This window comes from Geospiza fortis, unplaced genomic scaffold (assembly GCF_000277835.1).
Source record: "Geospiza fortis unplaced genomic scaffold, GeoFor_1.0 scaffold1616, whole genome shotgun sequence".
Classification (NCBI taxonomy): Eukaryota; Metazoa; Chordata; class Aves; order Passeriformes; family Thraupidae; genus Geospiza; species Geospiza fortis.
This window is the reverse complement of record NW_005054622.1, coordinates 351,755-369,611: the sequence shown is the minus strand read 5'-3', so window position 1 is coordinate 369,611 and position 17,857 is coordinate 351,755. Positions and strand designations below refer to the sequence as shown.

The 17,857-nt window shown below is 36.6% G+C and overlaps 1 protein-coding gene across 1 annotated transcript in view; it reads left to right on the top strand.

Moving 5' to 3' along the window:
- The window catches only part of LOC102042830 (SPARC-related modular calcium-binding protein 2), a gene marked incomplete at its 5' end in the record, with an annotated part of 72,727 nt that extends 57,002 nt beyond the window's left edge, over window positions 1-15,725 (top strand). The window contains 4 exons of the mRNA XM_005430377.2: window positions 7,717-7,819; window positions 8,714-8,988; window positions 11,390-11,433; window positions 14,133-15,725. Of these exons, the coding sequence (XP_005430434.1) occupies window positions 7,717-7,819; window positions 8,714-8,988; window positions 11,390-11,433; window positions 14,133-14,156 (446 nt within the window). The remainder of the gene's footprint in view (window positions 1-7,716; window positions 7,820-8,713; window positions 8,989-11,389; window positions 11,434-14,132) is intronic.
- Between the last annotated feature and the right edge of the window lie 2,132 nt (window positions 15,726-17,857).

Below are 17,857 nucleotides of genomic sequence, written 5' to 3'. Positions count from 1 at the left end.
TTTCATTCTTGTGTAATTTTATACCTTGTAAGAGTTCCATATTGAGGATTTGTAAGTTGTATTTATGTTTTTTGTATTAGTCATCTTACAGCTTTTTGTCTAGCAAAAGATGAGCCAGTGAGATTTGAAATTATATTTGCAGAGGAAATCGATCATGTTTAATGGAAAGTGTCCAGAAAGGTAACACAACTGCAGATCCCAAATTAAAAACTGCATAAAGAGAAAGGGAGATTTTTGTGATGCCAGGTTTCCAAGGACTGTTTCATTCCATAGTGTTCAAGTAATGCTTTAGTGGTACTTGCTGACTCTTGTTTCGCTTCAGCTACTTCCAGGATTTCCATTTTATAAATCTCTTTTAATCACTGCTGTAAAAATCCATTCTGATTCAATCAATTCACTATATAATGTTCCAAAAAATAGCCATGCCTGCCTGCCATTAATTCTAGCCTCCTTCTGTATTGCATATCCAATTTCTAAATCTGTCATTTGCCAGTTATGGAAGGGAGGGAGAAAAAAGTAATCAGGTAAAACTGGTGAAAATTTGTCTCTCAATGCGAGCTCAGTACTCACAGGTATAAGCAAAATAAAGCAAGGGTAAAGACTGATATTTTACATGACTGCTTGCAATATTGCTAGATCTTCTTCCTCCTTTCTGCTCCGGCCTTCCCCATCTTTTTTTTTTCCCATCTCATCCTCTACCATCCAACAGTATGCTTTGGGCCCTGGTAGTACTGACTTAGTTTTGCTTTTGGTGGTTCTGCCACTGCTTTTATTTCCAGATTCAAGAGAAACCAAGTCACTGCTTCTGTGAAATACTCCATTTGTGTGCCACAGGTTGGCATTGCTCTGTACCATCTCTATTTGTTCTTTTTAAAAAACAAAACAAGAAAAAACAATTCCCAAAACAAGCAATGTACAGTGTTTCAAAGGTCTATTTGAAAAGATCCATCATGCACAAAAAGGTATCTGTATGGAGTGCTAATCTTCCATCTCCATCCATCCTGTGTTATGTAGACATGAGAATCACACACAGGCATGAAGGTACCACTCTGTGCATGGGGACTCTTATAAAGAATTGCTCTAATAGGAATGTGTACTGCTGACCCAACAGCTCTGAATTTCCTTCTTCTGATTTTATGGCCAGTGGTTCTTAGTGTCTGAATAACAACCTTTTTTGCAGCTTTAGATGATAATGAGTGCTTTGAGGATTTTCAGCTTATGCTTCCAGTGGTAAAAGTCTCAGTAAGAGACAGCCAGAAAAGTTAAAATCAACATCAGTTGGTAGAAAAGGCTGTTTTTCATGAAGGTTTCCAAGGAGCAGGCTGCTTAGATTAATTAAGTAATGTAAAAAACATCCCCACTAAGTCAAGTCCCCATGGTTCAATTTTTCCATCAAGAGACCAAAATTATGCACCTGATTTCTGAGGTCACTTCCATAATTACAACAACATACATTCTTTGTAATGGCTTTTCCTTTTTAATGGATATTTAAATGGAGGTAATTAAATATGTTTTCTTTCATATCCTTCTCCTGAGAGGAAACATAACAACATGATGAAAATACAAGTAAATGGGAAGTAATAAATGTCTACTAAAAAATAACTGCATTGTTACTCTCTAAGCAGTATTGATTGCTAATTGTTAAGACTCTCAGAGTGATAATGAGGAGATTCAGATGCCTGTCATACTATATGAAACTGAATTCCAAAATATTTCAGTTTAATAAGCTATTCTTAAAAGTGTTGCTGCAGTCAGAGGTACTGGCTGCTTATCTCAAGTCCAGGCAGTCATGAACTATGATATATAAAGCAGAAGTATAATGTTTTGAAAATCAGATCTAGTTGCTTTTCTCTTCTACACATTTTTGGGTAGAAAAAATCTTTCTAAATTTTAAACACTTCTCTTTGTGTCCTAATCAGTGGGATGGTTGAGTTCAGTCACAGTGCCAACACTTCAGGTAAATGCATTGTGTTTCTTCCACTGGAGCTCAACCCACATGGCTACATTGCAGGTTGTGCTCAGCCTGAGGGGATGAGCCTCTAAAGGCTGCAAGTTGGCACTGGCACAGAGACTATAAACCTAAATGCTGAGAATGTCAGGTCCTTCTCAGCATACTGAGATGTCTTTGGCTTCTAAAAGTGAAGTAGATATTGTAGGCATTGACTGCCAAATAGAAATATCAGTTTCCTTGTATCCAGTCAAACAGCAAAGAGGCACAGCTCCTTATGATCTGAATTTTTAGACCTTTTTCCTATTTGCAGTCAAACCTAGAAAAATAAAGGTCTACAAGAGAATGTTTAAGAATGGCAAATAAGATCCAAATACTTTCTCAAGTTTAACATTGATTTTTGGCTGGATGGCCTCTGAAAGGATTACTGTGTTTCAACTGATTCATCTCTCTGTGTTGTCATAGTGACATCTCAGAGCTGTTAGCTGCAAGAAATTAATTTCTCAAAAGCCTTTAATGGAGGGAAAACCAAACTAAAAAGTGGTAATCAAAAGTTAGCCATTTCACATTGCCTGTCTTATGCTTTGATGATCTGAAACGATTTTATTTTTCTTGTTTAGTAATAATAGTACAGGAACTGAAATAAATGTAATGGACTGTTTTTCCTATCAACAAATGCCCTAGTCTTTGTCGCTCAGTTGCCTGCAAAAGCTGCTTATAGGATCTTGTGTTTCTGCTATGAATATTATCCCTTCTTTCTTCCACATTTACCCAAAGAATAGGAGAGTAGTTAGAGCCTAAATCTATTTGTAACACAGACACATAGAGAATTAATCACAACATGTGTAACACTACCAGGGAATATAAATTATCTGCCTGGGCTTCCTCAGTTAATAGGGAAGAAGTGAAACATTTTAAGGGAGATTCTCTTCTATTCTAAGGAAAAAAAAAACCTCAGGTAGTTGGGATGAATGCCTTCTGAATGGGTTCCTTTATACTGAACTTAAATAACTATTGTGGATGAGACATCTCATTTCAGCAAGTTCAACAAATCCCCCTCAAAGAACTTTGGTATGATATGAATGTCTAAGGTTGAAGGGTAGGGCTTTGGGAGAGCATTCTTTGTTAACTCTTTAGTGTGTGTGTCCCTTGAAATTAGAACAGAAAGATAATTTTAAAATAGTAACAACAAATTAAATACGTGTTAAGAATTGAAATCTGCTTCTGCACTTGTTGAGAAATGATGCCTCTTTCCTGTAAGACATGGAGATCTGGGGCTACAAAGCAATGGATCAGTAGCCCCTACAGCGAATATCCATTGTATTCTATTTAATTATTTTAGAAAATTGGGTAAGGACATATGAAAGAAAATTTGTCTCTGAGCTTAACTTAATTCTTTTAAATTGTATGAATATTTAAGTGAAAAAATAAAATTATTTTTAAAATTGTAATACCTGAGGGATGTTAACAAGGAGAGGTAATAATGTCCTCAAGCCTTCAAGGATACAAAATAAGAAAATAAGTAGATAGTTTTTCTCTGTGAGAAGTCACCAGAAGCTGCAGTGAGGGAAAGACTGAAATGAAACATAGAGTCATGGAATCAGAGAGTTCTTAAGACCTGGCAAAGACCTCCAATATCATCAAGTCCATCTGTTAAATAAAATTATAAAGGCAGTGACTTTGTCAGTGAGACACGATTTGAGACCATGATTTTTAGTAATCAGTAGAGTAAGAAATTTCATTTCCCAGGATCATATTTTGAAGGATTTTTTTTTTTTTGGAAAGGGAGTCAGGAAGAGCTCAGGAAGTCCTCCAAAAAATGAGGAGGCCCCTCAGCATGTCTAGACCAACAAAAACTTGTGGTTCACATGGATGTCCAGAAATAAATTCATAAATATACATATATGTATGTATAGAATAAATGTCCAAGAAAAAAAATTTTTGTTGTATTGTCTATTTTTCAGTACCACTGAAAAAATTAGTTAAATTCTTTTCTTCTGTATAACACTGTTTTTCAGTGATATCAAAGGTACAAATGAAGCATAGTATTTCTGGTCATTCTGCTTTTTGGCAGATCAAAAACTTACTTGGAATCTTTAGAGGTATTTCAGTGGTCATTGTATTTGATTGTACTACTAAGCTTTATGTTCATATTAGCAAACAGGGAATAAAAAAGAAACTTTAGACTTGCTAATTGGAAGTTAATATCTTGAGTGACTGACTCAAGATAGTTTCCTCTCTTGCAGGAAGATTAATGTACAATCCCTTTTAAGGTGGTAAATCTTATCTGTTGGATTCCTATTTTTACAAAAATGAACAAAATGCTCTTCTAGCTGTAACTTCAGATATGTTGTAAAAGATAATCTTCCAAGACAGTAGTAGATTATTATCAGCCAAGCAGGGAGCTCCAAGGCACTAGGGTGCATATTTTAGAATGTTTATGGAAAAACTCCCCACAGATTTAACTTCAAAAATGCATTCTCAGTGCTAAAAGTAGTTATATGTATAGAGAGGTGTATATATGAGAGATATAATGCATAATGATGATTCTCCAATTTCCTTTATATTATAGCTGAAATGCGCTGTTTGTGTATTCCTGTCATTTGTTGTATGTATTTGTTGGTCTAAGGTTTACTCTGGGTAACACTATCCTTAAAGCAAACACTTCAGTCTGCATTCTGAACCTGTATGTTAACTCCATGTGGTTTCAGCTTCCACCCTCTAACAACAAATTACTATGTATGTAAGCTGTCAAATCCACATAGGACAGGCAGCTGCAGAAGAAGAAACTGAAACCTACAAACCAGAGCAAGAAGCATAAGGCTCCCATAAGACACTGGTCTTTCCCTTTCTGTATTTAGCCCAATAAGAGTGAATTATTCATTACAATCAAGCTAAAGCTCCTCCAATCTTGCCATCCACAAATTTGTTGAAAAATTAAAGCTCAGCGTGAAGCCTCCAGAGAATTATTCCAAGTTAGTAACACCTGCAAAGAACAGAGATTTCACTGTGGGATAAATTGCTGTGTGATTGCCCACACGTCAGCAAAACTTATAATTGGGAGAACCTGAATATTTTCTCTGTATTTGACTGATGAGGATTTTGTGGGGTGTCATTTTACATTAAGTAGTAGAGTTGTAATTTAGAATGTTCCACAGCAACTGATTGTGTTTATTTTAACAGCAATTTTTGTATTCTATGAGCTTTCTATTGCTGTCAGCTGTTATTGCAACTTTATGAAATACACATTTAGAAACCTTTCTTATTCTTAGGGAAAATTGTCAGAGACAGGCTTTAAACTGTGGAATTTTCTTCTTGTGATTTCTTGTGAATGTAGAAGTTGATACTTTCCCCTGCTTAGCTGTATCTCATAAATGGCAAGCTAAGTGAGGATTTTGATCTCTATATCTGTAGCATATGTACACTCAGCAGCTCCCCGGACAGCAGTGGAAACTACCTAAAGCAGATTTTTGTTTCTTCCAGATGTTTCAGAAATACACTCATAAATGGTGGAGCTCCTAAATCAAATTGGACATTATTAACTATCCAAAAAAAGGACAGAGAAAGAAAAAAGTCAAATTGCCTTTGCTCCATATTGCGCTGCATTGTTACATGCTGAGGTCTTATTTTCTGCATTTTCCACAAGTTCTATATCAATTCACAACTTTAGTTTGGAGCAGAATTTAGGCTTCTGGCTGATGTTGGTAATAACAGCTCCAACACAAAATTAATAAAGCTCATAATATTCAAGACAGGCCTACGTGGACAGGCTCAGACAGACTTTTCACCTCTCCTTTGAAGGGAACCAGCTCTGGCCCACAGTGCTGTCCTTGCTAGCAGGAGGTAGCACTGAGCTCAGTGGGCTGCTCAGGGACTTGTTGCTGATTCCTGCAGGCTGGCATGCTGGCACAGCTGGATGTGCCTGCTGCACAGGGACTGCCTGCCCTCTGCCTGCTCATCTCTGGACAGATGTGCTTTTGTGGCTCGCAGAGTTGTGTGACTTCATTTAAATGACAATGCACAATTTGCTTTCATGGTTGGAATGCCTGAACCTAATTTGGCAGCAAACTCTTTGCATTAGAGGATATGCACTGAATGGAACCTGTTGGTACAGTTGTCTGTCCTTCATTTATTAATATCTTGCCACCCTTCTAACTTTCATACCTTACAGGGAAAATTGAAGTGCTTACCTCACTGAACTCAAAGTTATAGTCACAGCTATAGATTGTTTGGTTTTGGCTTTTGGGTTGTTTTTTTTATTTTCATTTCTTTTTCCTCTTTTTTCCAGTTGTGACAGAAAAAAACTCACAACTGATGAAATACTAAGGAGAAAGGGACATATCTAACAGAGTGACAACTGTTTTCATATGTGTACTTTGAGTGCAGTGGAACTTGCCTCAGTGAATTCCTTTTAAATACCTTTTACAGTTACTGAAACAAAATATCCTTGGTGCCAAAGGCAAGGAACTCATAACCACATGAATGTGTTAGACCATAATATCTAGTGGGTACTCCTGCTGTACATAATAGCTGAGCTATTCTGACTGCAACACAACTAAGGGCTAATGTAACACAGGTTTATTTCCTTGGATCAACATGGGATGTATTAAAAAATAATTTGCTGGGCAAAATGAAGCTTTTCAGGCTCATGTAGCCCTACTGCCTGTTCCAGAGGTTGCTGAGAAATGTAGTAAAACACCAAATCCCTACTGACTTACTAATCTTACTTTTCCACAACACTTCAAAGTACTTCCCTTTTTCACTCTAAAACAGAGCTGCAGTAAGTGGCTTCCAGGGCAGAATTGTCTGTGAAAGTCCTGCCGTGGGCTCTAGCTTCAAGCTTGTAATCTCCATGTCCCTGATCATGGATCATCCTATACTTTAACTCAGCTATTTGGAGGGTTAGAGGAAGACCTGGTGTTTGGCTCAGGGCTCTAGGGAAGAGGAGAGGAAGCAGGTGTATTGTATAAACAAACCTCCATGTGTCAACATCCATGTGCTTGTCAGAGGAATTTATCTTCTCCAGCTGTGCTGCTTGAAGAGGGGATCTTTCAGTATATATTTAACTGACATATTATGTGTCTGAAACATGCTGTCAGTTTCTTTCAGAGAAGAACTTTGTAGCATGGGGAATGTGATTATGAGGATGATCTAGCATCACCATAGGCTCTCACAGTATGAACCAAAGTACCAACTAACAGCAGCTGATTGGGCTAGGTGCCATGTAGTTCCTCCTGTCCAAGAGGAAAGGCAAGGACACAAGGAGCTGACTGTCATTTTACAGAGAGGAAAACCAATGTACTGAAAATATGTGTGTGGAAAATAAGAGGAGCCAGTGGAAAATAAGAGGAGTGAAAGTGGAAATCTGAAATAGGTATTGTGTTGTCCACGTCTAGTCCATTTTTCTGTCTTGCGTCATATATGAACTTTTATGGGTTCAAAGCTGTTATTTTCAAACTGTGACACCATGTTAAAGACATCTGAAAGAAGGAAAAATTATGGCCAAAAATTAAATAAAGGCATTCAAGGTATGCAAAACAAAATTCAAACTTGCTTCAGTTCAAAGGGTTGTTTTTTTATTCCTGCTCTGTTACAGATAGGAACCTGAATTTAAATTCTTTTCTTTTAATTATATTATGAACACATCCACAATTTATGGAAATTTATGCACAGGGAGTAATATCTATCTCAAGATCTAAACTATTGTTGGAATCAAAGTGCTGTAAAAACAGGTAACAAGAAAAGAAAAAAAAAATCTCATTTTCTAGGTTGTCCTGGGGCCAAGAAGAATGAGTTCCTAACGAGTGTTTTGGATGCATTGTCCACAGATATGGTGCACGCAGTCTCTGATCCATCATTGTCTTCCAGCCGGTGGGTTTCAGATCTTTTTGTATGTCTTTAAAAGGATTCCAACAGTGGCGAACAGATTGTTCAGGGCTTTGAGGATCCTGCATAAAGGGTGAATTTACAAGAACCTATCTAGGAGAGTTTACTTCAAAATTACCACTGTGGACTGTTCACTAAACAGAGATACACTTGACAGATGAACTCTCGGCAGTGCAGCTCAGGGTTTATCTGTAGCTGCTGGTGCAACTGTGTGTCAGTCTTTGTTCTCCTCTCAAGGCTTTATATTTTAAATGTGTGCTACCTTTCTGATTCATATTCTTCCTAGTTGCTTGCAAAACAAACCAATGCTACTAACAGTCACAGGTAGCATTAAAAATGTGTAAGTGCTGTCAAACTTAGGACATCTGCAGGTCAGGTACTTATCTGAGGAGATAGCATTTATTTTTATAGCTTATCCTGTAATTCAATACATTTGGGTGTTGTAGCTCTGAGAGAATCCATCATGGGTTTTAATTGGAGCTTTGGTATTTGGCAGTGCTGATTGTTGATGAACTTCAGTTGGTTACTTCACACATTTAATGCATCTGCTGACTATGAAACAGTCTTTTTCTCTTTTATTTCTGTCTCCCCTTTTCTCTGATTTAGGAAATTTAAGGAGAAAGCACTCTTTGCAGAGTATGATGCTGAACTTAACAGGGTTTCAGAGAGTACACTAAAAGCAGATTCTAGCCCTTAGTGTAAAATTTAAGATGTTGTCAGTCAAAGTGAAAACAAAAGAGATTCACTACAATTTAGTGTCCAAAACCAGGGAGTTTTAGATAACAATGGTGATGGCCATGTCAAAGTGATGTAACTATTCTGAAATAAAGGTATTAAATATCAGAATTAAGACTAAATTTTCTTTTTTTCTTGTTCCAGTGTTTCTGAGCCTGATCCAAATCATACTCTGGAAGAGAGAGTCGTCCATTGGTATTTCAAACAGCTAGATAAAAATTCCAGTGGTGATATCGGCAAGAAGGAAATCAAGCCATTTAAGAGATTCCTAAGAAAGAAATCAAAGCCCAAAAAATGTGTGAAGAAATTTGTGGAATACTGTGATGTGAACAACGATAAGTCCTTGTCAGTTCAAGAATTAATGGGCTGCTTGGGAGTAACAAAAGAAGAAGGTAAAGCAGAAACAAAGAAACGCCATAGTAAGAACCTTTTCTCTCTGTCTTTTTCACTAAATTCTTCAAAGCTTATGCAGCCTGATATTTATATGTGCCTGAGTTATACAAAATACACCTGTCTGCAGCTAATGCAGCTGTTGCTTAGGACAGATGGCAAGAAAGTGGTTCCTGGATCACTTTGCTCCAACAGAATTAAAAACTTCCCGTTGATTCTAACCATTAAATGTATTATGGTAGGAAACCTAAGAAGATATAATAACAATCATCAAAAAGCCAGTTTAGTGTTATTATAGAACTGTGTTCTGAGTGAGTGGAAGTATAACACCTGTGCTTTTTGGATTCCTGGAAGGAAGCACATGGTTGAGCTTTCTAATGAAATCTCGTTTCTCAAATGTAGTTTAGAGATGCAGAGAGGAATGTGGTTATCTGCCAAACAGGTGGGATAACAGCTAATACACAGCCACTTTACCTTGCTGCCAAACATGTAGGAAGGGGAACAACTAACTTACAGAGTTCAATCACACAATTCCTGAAAATGGGAAAAAAAATTTAAAAAATTAGTTCTAAACAGCAGCAGTAGATCCTCATGCTTTAAGAAGTGTGGAAGAATGAATATAGGTAAATTGTTTTGTCTGGTACCTTAAAATGAAGCGAGGACAGTGGAACAAAGGTCTCATTGGTTGTATTCAAGTCTAGAAGAGGAATACTGCAGAAAGACAGAAGGAGTCTACATTTTACTAATGAAGTAAATTGTCTATGGCTCACAGTAACAGATCTCTCAAAACAAGTATTGAGCAGATCCAGAAGTTTTTTCCTGGGGCTTTTTTTGTGGGCCTCATACCCTTCCAATTTTCACTTAGATGATGAAGGTTAAGAAAAAGAATATGAAAGTGGATGAATTTTAGTATCTTTATAATTATCTTTATCTATGGATGTGGAAAGTGAAACAATTCTGTCCTGCTGCAGCAGGCATTCTTTCTTAGGACTTGTTGTGGATGAAATTTGGGTCCAAAATCACTACACAGGCAGTAAAGGAAAGCCATAGCAAGACTGAAAGCAAACCCCAGGTTTTTTTGTCTTCATATTCCAGTAGAAAACCCTCCAAATATTAGGACAAACTGTCTGTTTTGGAAATGAAAATTGTAAGAGGCATGAAATCATGTGAAGATCACACACAGATTTGGCTGAAGTAAAAATTGTGACTACCACAACCGAAGTTCTGTAACAGATCTTCTGCAAAAAAAATCTATTCAATAATGAGAACATTCAACTTTGGAAGGAAAAAAAAAATCCCAGAAGTTTGGCATTGGAAAACTAATGGTATCCAGTTGGAAAAAAGTTCTTCACCAAATCATTGGGTTGCTTTACTAGAAGTACATAGTTTTAAGGACAGGAAAATAAAAATTACTTCTGTTGGAATACCATTATTCTGTTTTGTTTCTTTTACTTGATAATTAAAAATTCCTTTCTGATACTTCTTTCCTTGCACAAATGAAAGCAATTACCACTTCACTGCAGTTAGAGTTACATCTCTAGGAAAATATGAGATTCTTGTCACCTGAGGTGTCAGAACTGAGCTAAGGAAGTGGCTCTGTATCATTTCGTGTGAGTCTCAAGTTGCTTGTGTGAGAATAATTTGAAGCAATATAGAAGCCAGAGAGTTGTAAAGCATGTTTTCTGAAGGGGATACTAGCTGCTGTAGCATTTTTCAAGGTCCAGTCTTTTTTCCCTAAGTTCCAGTACAGCTTGTCTGACTCACAGACTGACACGGAAAACCAAGACAGCAAGTTCCTCCCTAGTCTCACAAGTTAGCTTGAGAAGATTAATGGGCTAGCAAATTTATTTATCTTTTTGAGGGTTTATTTTCACCTATTTTGGGCGCTGTCTTTGACTTTAAAACTAAGAAATTTTAAAAAACAGTGATAATCCTGTCCTTTTACAGATGCAATGTAAACAATGTTGTTGGTTTGTAGAACTGTTTCTGTGATATCTTTATCTTTTATCTATTTTTTATCTTTTATCTATTGCTTTGTGAAACTGTTTCTATATCTTTAATCAAAGTGAATGCTTTCCATGCAGTCTGCTTGTCCATGCTTCTTTACTGCCAGGGATAATAGACTATATTTACTACTCAAGATTTATAAGTTTGAAATGCTCAACCTTGACTATATGCAATCTCCTAAGCAAATTTGACATGTTAACTGGCAACAGATGTTGTTGTTCATATAACTCCTTGAAATAAGCAATACCTGTATCGAGGAAAGAAAAAATAGCTGTGTCAATGAAAGGTCTGAAATATTTTATCTCATTTATTGAAAGCTGGGCACTTACCCTGCTCTAAAAAATAGCTTTTCAGAATGAGGACCTCAGTTCTTGAGGATAACTTGCAAACCATATTTATAATGTTTTCTTTTCCTTCCTTTAGCGGTCCCTAGAACCAACACTGAGAGCACTTCATCCAGCAGGCAGGTGGGTACTGAGGAGAGCAAGATCTCCATTTCTGCCTCTTCTGGATGAATTTCTTGGAGTTTTAGTCATCATTGCAGCTTCAAACTACTTTAATCTGCTGTTCTGCAGAGTTGCCAGAAAAATGTAGAGCAACATCCCAATTAAGTTCTATGTATGGAAAGCTAAATCAGTCAATTGCAGGTGCAGAGTAAATGTGCATAATTTGCAAAGTGGATTAGGCTTGCACGTGGAAGTTCCTAGGAAAGTGTAAGTTGACATATAGGACATATATGATAATTTGATGAGTGTAATTGAGTCCTCTTGAGTATTCTGCGTTCCTGAATGACAGCATTCCCATGGACTTTTAAATGTGCACTGCTTCATCTTCATTTAACTTTTACTTTAGCTAAATTCTGCCAATTTTCCTTTGTGTCACACTATAAACACAAACTGACATTTATTGAAATGAACAAAGCCATGCATTTCCCATGACCTGTGAAAATCCATACTTTTCAGAAACCCCACTGCATTATTATATGATGGCTTAAATACAGCTTTTAAAATCTTAGTACAACGAAAAGAGCTGTCACTTTCAGATGCCTTTGCTGGCTGAGCAAAATATGCTGAAGAACTAGGATTCAGTCTAATCTGCGTTTAAACTAAAATTGCAGAATGATTGGAAAAGATAAAATATCAAGTGCCCTGACAACATAATCTAGATTTTTTTTTATCAGTTTTCTGCAAAGACTTGATCTTGTTTTTCAAAATAGCACCAGTCATTCATGGAGGTTTGGCTACTCAAGCTGTTCTGAGCTTCAAAAGGCACAAAGGGAGACATTTTTAACCCTTTAAAGAAAGATGCACTTTGAGAAGGAGGGACTTCAGTGAAAGGCCAGGAAAATAGGTTAAAAAAAGTGGGGTTTAATTTGTATGTGTCTATTTTTACAACCATTTCTCCCAAAGAAATTTTTTTTTCTGGGAAATATGTTTATACCTTCCTAGTACTTTTGCATGGTCTTGAAGGAGGACTGGTGAGTCCTGTAGTTTGAGTGGTCTAGCAAAAGAGTAATCTTCACACTATTCTTATACCTCATTGTATCAGTTAGAGAACTTAAATTATTAATGCCTACAAAAGCACCAGTAAATGATAAAATGGTTTAAAATTTATTCATGTAACTATATTATAAGAACAGCTCAGGTAATGCTGCACCTATGAAATTAGGAATTTGGCTAAAAATACCCCAAAACCCAAGTTGTAGTAAATGTCTTCCTGTCTATCATAAAGCTAGATTAATTTGTTAGAAACTGAACCCCAGGTGAACCTACCTACAATCCAAGAGAAATCTTCCTCTTAAAGTTGCTTGTTGATTTGTTCCCTTTTTTTATCTCTGCTTTGTTTGATGTTAAGTTTGCACTTCCTAAGGCAAGCTCAACATTGGTTGTGGTTTTTACCAGAGACCTCCAACATACCTTTGATGGAATATAAAATATTCTCACAGCTACAATAACGTGATAAGTTTGCTCATTTAAACAAGTGTTTGTGGTCTTAATTTTTCAGGTTTTCCCCACAAATCACTTACACCTTAAACAAGACAGCCTGAAAACAATTATCGTTTCAGAACTCCCAGAGCATTCAGAGAGGTTATTTTAATTATATAATGGCAATTACTGGCACACGTGCATTGCACTTGAAGCATGACAAGCCCTCTCCCCTTTCTTGTAATCTGATGCTGACTTGTGGAATTGGAAATAAAAGTGTCCTTAGAACAGCTACGTTTTTCAATTTTGTCCAATAATTTTGCTGACTCAGCATCAATTATTTTAAGAGCTGTTGCTGACAAATGATAGCCTTGCATTAAGGCTGGCTAAGAAAACCATCTGTTGGCAGTTTCATACTTGAACAATACATGGCTGCAAATGCACAAGGTGGTTTTCATCACAGAAGTTCTCACTTGAAAGGGAGCTACTGAAAAGCATAGAAGCTGCTCAAAGGAAACCACCCATCTGAGAAGGCCTCGTCAGATTTGCACCACTCAGGAGACACACACTCAAATCTTATTCTCTACTAATTTATTATTTAGCAGCAGTTTAGTTAAATATATGCTTATGTGTGCTTTGGCACATGTTTTTTCACGTTTGTTGAGAAAACAGCTTAATGAAAGAAAGCAGACAGAGAAACATACAATAATATGCTTACTGTGGTGCAGCTGTGGTTGCTCTCAAAGGGTCAAATAGGGGATGGGTCTGACTGGACTGGGGTAGTGGCCAGGTACGTTTCCCTTGCTCAGCTCCACCCTGTCCAGCAAACACACACATACATGCCCACACACTGTCAGTGCGTCTTCTTGCAGCCTAGCAAAAAGTTTGTAAGGAAACCACAGATTGTTTGTGAGACTTCAGCCAGCAGCCTGTTCCTTACACATCACATGCCATAGGAGGTATATTGAACCAGGGACTTGCCCAGGCAGTTGCTAATACTGTGTTTGACAGGTGTGGATTTAAAGGGCCACAGGTAAGTAGTCAAGATATTGGTCATACCCTTGCTTGTAGATCCCATGAAGGACTACAGGGCAGGATTTTTTTTCATTTTCTGTATATATTTATGCATAACTCTCTTCTGATGATAGAATATGGGTACTACTGAAAAATAGAGATAGAATTTTATGCTGGACTAATTGAAAGCATCATTAATAATGCAGATTTTCCCAACTTCCTTTCAGCAAGTTTCAAAGAAGCAAGGATGAACACCTTACTAATCCAAGGCAGATCTCTTTGACGTGGGAGATTTCCTCACCAAAAGGCAATAAAAACAACTGTAGTATTTGCACTTTGTACTTAAAAATGTAAATTCACTTTGTAGAAATGAAATATTTAAACAGACTTTTTTTTTAATCTGTGAAAAAGTAATGGCTAGTTTTGAAAAATTATCACATACAATGTATGTGTATTCTTTTGTTGTCTGAAATATGTAAAACATGTTGGAGATGTAAAAGTTTGCATTTAAACCATTTTTTAAAAAGTAACTTTTTGGCAAACAGTAGCACAGAAACCTGATTCTATGTATTTTTGGTTTCAATAGTATGCCTTATTTTTCTTAATATTGTCATTTAAGTAGAGTTATGCTGAAAAATCTACTGTATTCTCAACTTTGTCCAAGCAGTATTGAATGTTTCAGGTTTGCAGGACTGAGAGAATTGTGTAAATTGCTGTTTACTTGGTTTTGCAGTTTTTTACTGAACAGCTATTTCATTGGTGGCAATATTTTATTTCATTTTGTTTTTATTGTAATTACTAGGCTTTCCAAAGGTCATACAATGAGTATACAACCACTAATGGATTCAAAAAACAGTTATTCTACTTGGGATGCTTATAGAACAATGTATCCTTTTATCAATTCTTGAAGTGCCTTTATTAATAAGTTTTGGTAGGATTTTTCTCCTGTTTGCTTTCACTTGCGTTGTTAACACAGCAAACCAAAAAGGAGTAAGGTAGAGTGTAGTGTCACTCCAGTCTGGTTCAGCCTGGGCCTTAAAAGCATGTTTCCCTGGTCAGTGCAAAGCAGGAGCAGAGTTTGTATGGGTCAGAATTGTAAATCTTTCTCTTGTGACAGGGAGAGATAAGCCTTTTTCCTCTACACCTGGCTACCCTTATCAACCCTTTGGCTTTGCCTGGGGGCCTACTAGAGGAGGGGCTGTTCACACTGCCCCTGCCTGAAGCTTTTGTTTTGCTGACTAAAGAAACTTCTCAAAAGTTTTCATACTTTCCCCATCATTTTTTCCCCTAATGCTTTTGTTCTTATGTGTGTCTGAGGGGAATAAGAACTTCCGGATGTGAGTCTAAAGAAGGGGACCCAAATGGAAAAAAGTTCTGCTCTTGAACAACTGTGAGTTACAAGCAGCTGGGTTGATCGATGCAGTGGTACAAGGACTGCTGGCATCTAGGAGCTGACATGAGAAGGCAGGAATGTAGCAGCAAGCAGTGATTTCATTATGGTTTGTTTGAATAATGTGGAGGATCTGACATGTGACTAGCTATTTAGAATAGCACCCTGCTTGAGTTTGTACTGGAAAAGCTTTTTGTGAATCAAAAGGTGTCATTTCAATTCCAACATATTCTGAAGTAATAGGAAACACTGTATGCAATGGAGTGGTATCCCAGAAATTGTGTACTCTAAGCTCTGGCAACAGGAGAAACCAAGGCAACTGTGTGTTATCTTGTATTTTTGTTTTAAAAAGTATTTCTTATTCTTTTATAATGTTAAACTTTGAAATTAATCTTCTTTATAGATTAAAGATTAGTATGTTATCAAACTATGCTGGTGACTTTTCTTTTGCAACACAGAGAGACTTGTTTGGAAGTAGTTACATACAGTGACAACTTCACCACTGCTTTGAGTTTACAAGAAACCTCATGACCTGGCATTGTGTCCGTCTACTTCCCTTGCCTTTATTGAATTCTTTTTTAAGATCATTCATGTCTTAGTCATACCATTGCTTCCTCGAATTCTCCATATAGCTTCAACCTGGTCTCTTGCTTCTTCTTAGCAAAGTGCAGTGTGCAAAGATAGAGATGACACCTTTTCCCCTCCATATGAGTGTGAGCTGCAGGGCAGCTTTCAGCCTGGCTGGAAGCAATGAGGGGAGAGATGCAAACCCTCAGAATTCACAGTTCTGAGGGTCAGGTGGTCACAGTATGGTTAATGTAAGAAACATTTAATTCCATCACTTTGGCCTTTGGAGACAATATAAACGTAGGCTGACAAATATTTTGCCATGTCCATGGTTTGAAAATGCACCCCATTTAAACTGAGAGGTTGTGTGAGGAGGCAGATTTGGACTAGCAACATGATTATATAATGAGTAGCCTTAAACAGTGGTGGAAGTGCAGGTAAGTGCTAAAGGCATTTTTAGGTAGCCAAAGACTTCTACAACATAGAGTCATTTAATAACTCTACAATGACTCAAACATGAGGTGTTTCGTCTTTGTATACATTTCTGTGTCATCACTTTCATGATTTATGTCAATTAACAGCCATTACACCACTTGAATATAGGTAGTACTGACTTCTTATACTGCCAGGTAGAATCCAGATCCCTAATGGAATCATACTTGCAAGCTTGCTAAATTCACCTTGGCTTCCTGTATCTCCCAAATGTCTACAGGAATATTTAAACTGAGATAAATATTCTATTTGTAACTAGAAAGAGCTTCGATACCAAAAAGGAATTCATGTGGATAGGCCCTTAGGCTCACACTACAGTGTTTATTTACACAGTAATTAATTAGTTCTAGTTTTTATCCTACTCCATGTGCAACAATTTAATTTCAAATTTAATCCTGTTGCTGGAAACAAAACTTATATTCTGCTTCTCATTGACCAATATTTGTTCTAGTTCCAGCTATTGCTGAACATATTTGTTTAGAACTTTTATAAGGTTGTAAATAGAAGACTATAAAGTTTGAAAAATATGTATGTATTCAGTGACTAGTCCAGCCTGTTGCAATGTCCATTAGTCAACAGGCCACACAGTGAGAAAAGCTCCGTATTTTGTCAACACTTTGGAAAACTTACTAATTTTCTTCCTATCCCTACATTTAGGCCAATTTCATAGTTTAATTTTTTACCAAAACCACTTAATTGTCAGTCTTTTGCCAGTCTAACAAAATACCTATCTTTCAGATGCTCATTTTGTAGAATTGGGACCTTGAAGAGTGCTCCAAATGACAATTTTTCTTGCTAATGTCATTTCAGATATTGAAAGACTGAAACAGAGAAACTTTAACAATAATCATTGCATATAAATAAAGGAATACACTGTAATTTTTATTTAGACCACACTTTTGCTCTTCATAAGTACCATAAGCCAATGGAGAAAGCAGACATTCCTAGAAAGCTGGAAGGAAAATAAAAATACAGATTGATTCATTAAAGATATTTAAGTGTTTCCAAGATTTGATAGATGTAATTAATATTTTCTTTTTATAGTAGTAATAGAAGATGGATTACTGGAGGTTAAGAAACCTTTGCTCTCAAAGATAATCTAGTTGTCCCTTATAAATATTTACACTGGTGTATTATATAGCCAAGTTATAGAAGCTAATGCTTCTAAGTAAGAGTCTTTAGTGCTGAAAGTGAGACGTTTATTGCTTTTATTTCCTTTAGTATGGCAAATTGATGTAATTTTGGAGTAATTACTTTGACATTAAATAGGAACCAGCTAAGTTTATTGATGTCTGAAACATTAGAATGATTGTAGTAAATTATTGATACAAACTGTACTTTTTGTCCAATTTAATTGTTTCAGTTCAAGTTTTATAAGTGAAAACATGTCCTTTGTTTAAAAAGCATCAATAATACATGTTTTTTTTCTTTAAACAAAAGCTCATGTGGAAAGCATTGAGAACAGCACATTTCCCTTGAACATCCAATGAGGGGGATAACAGG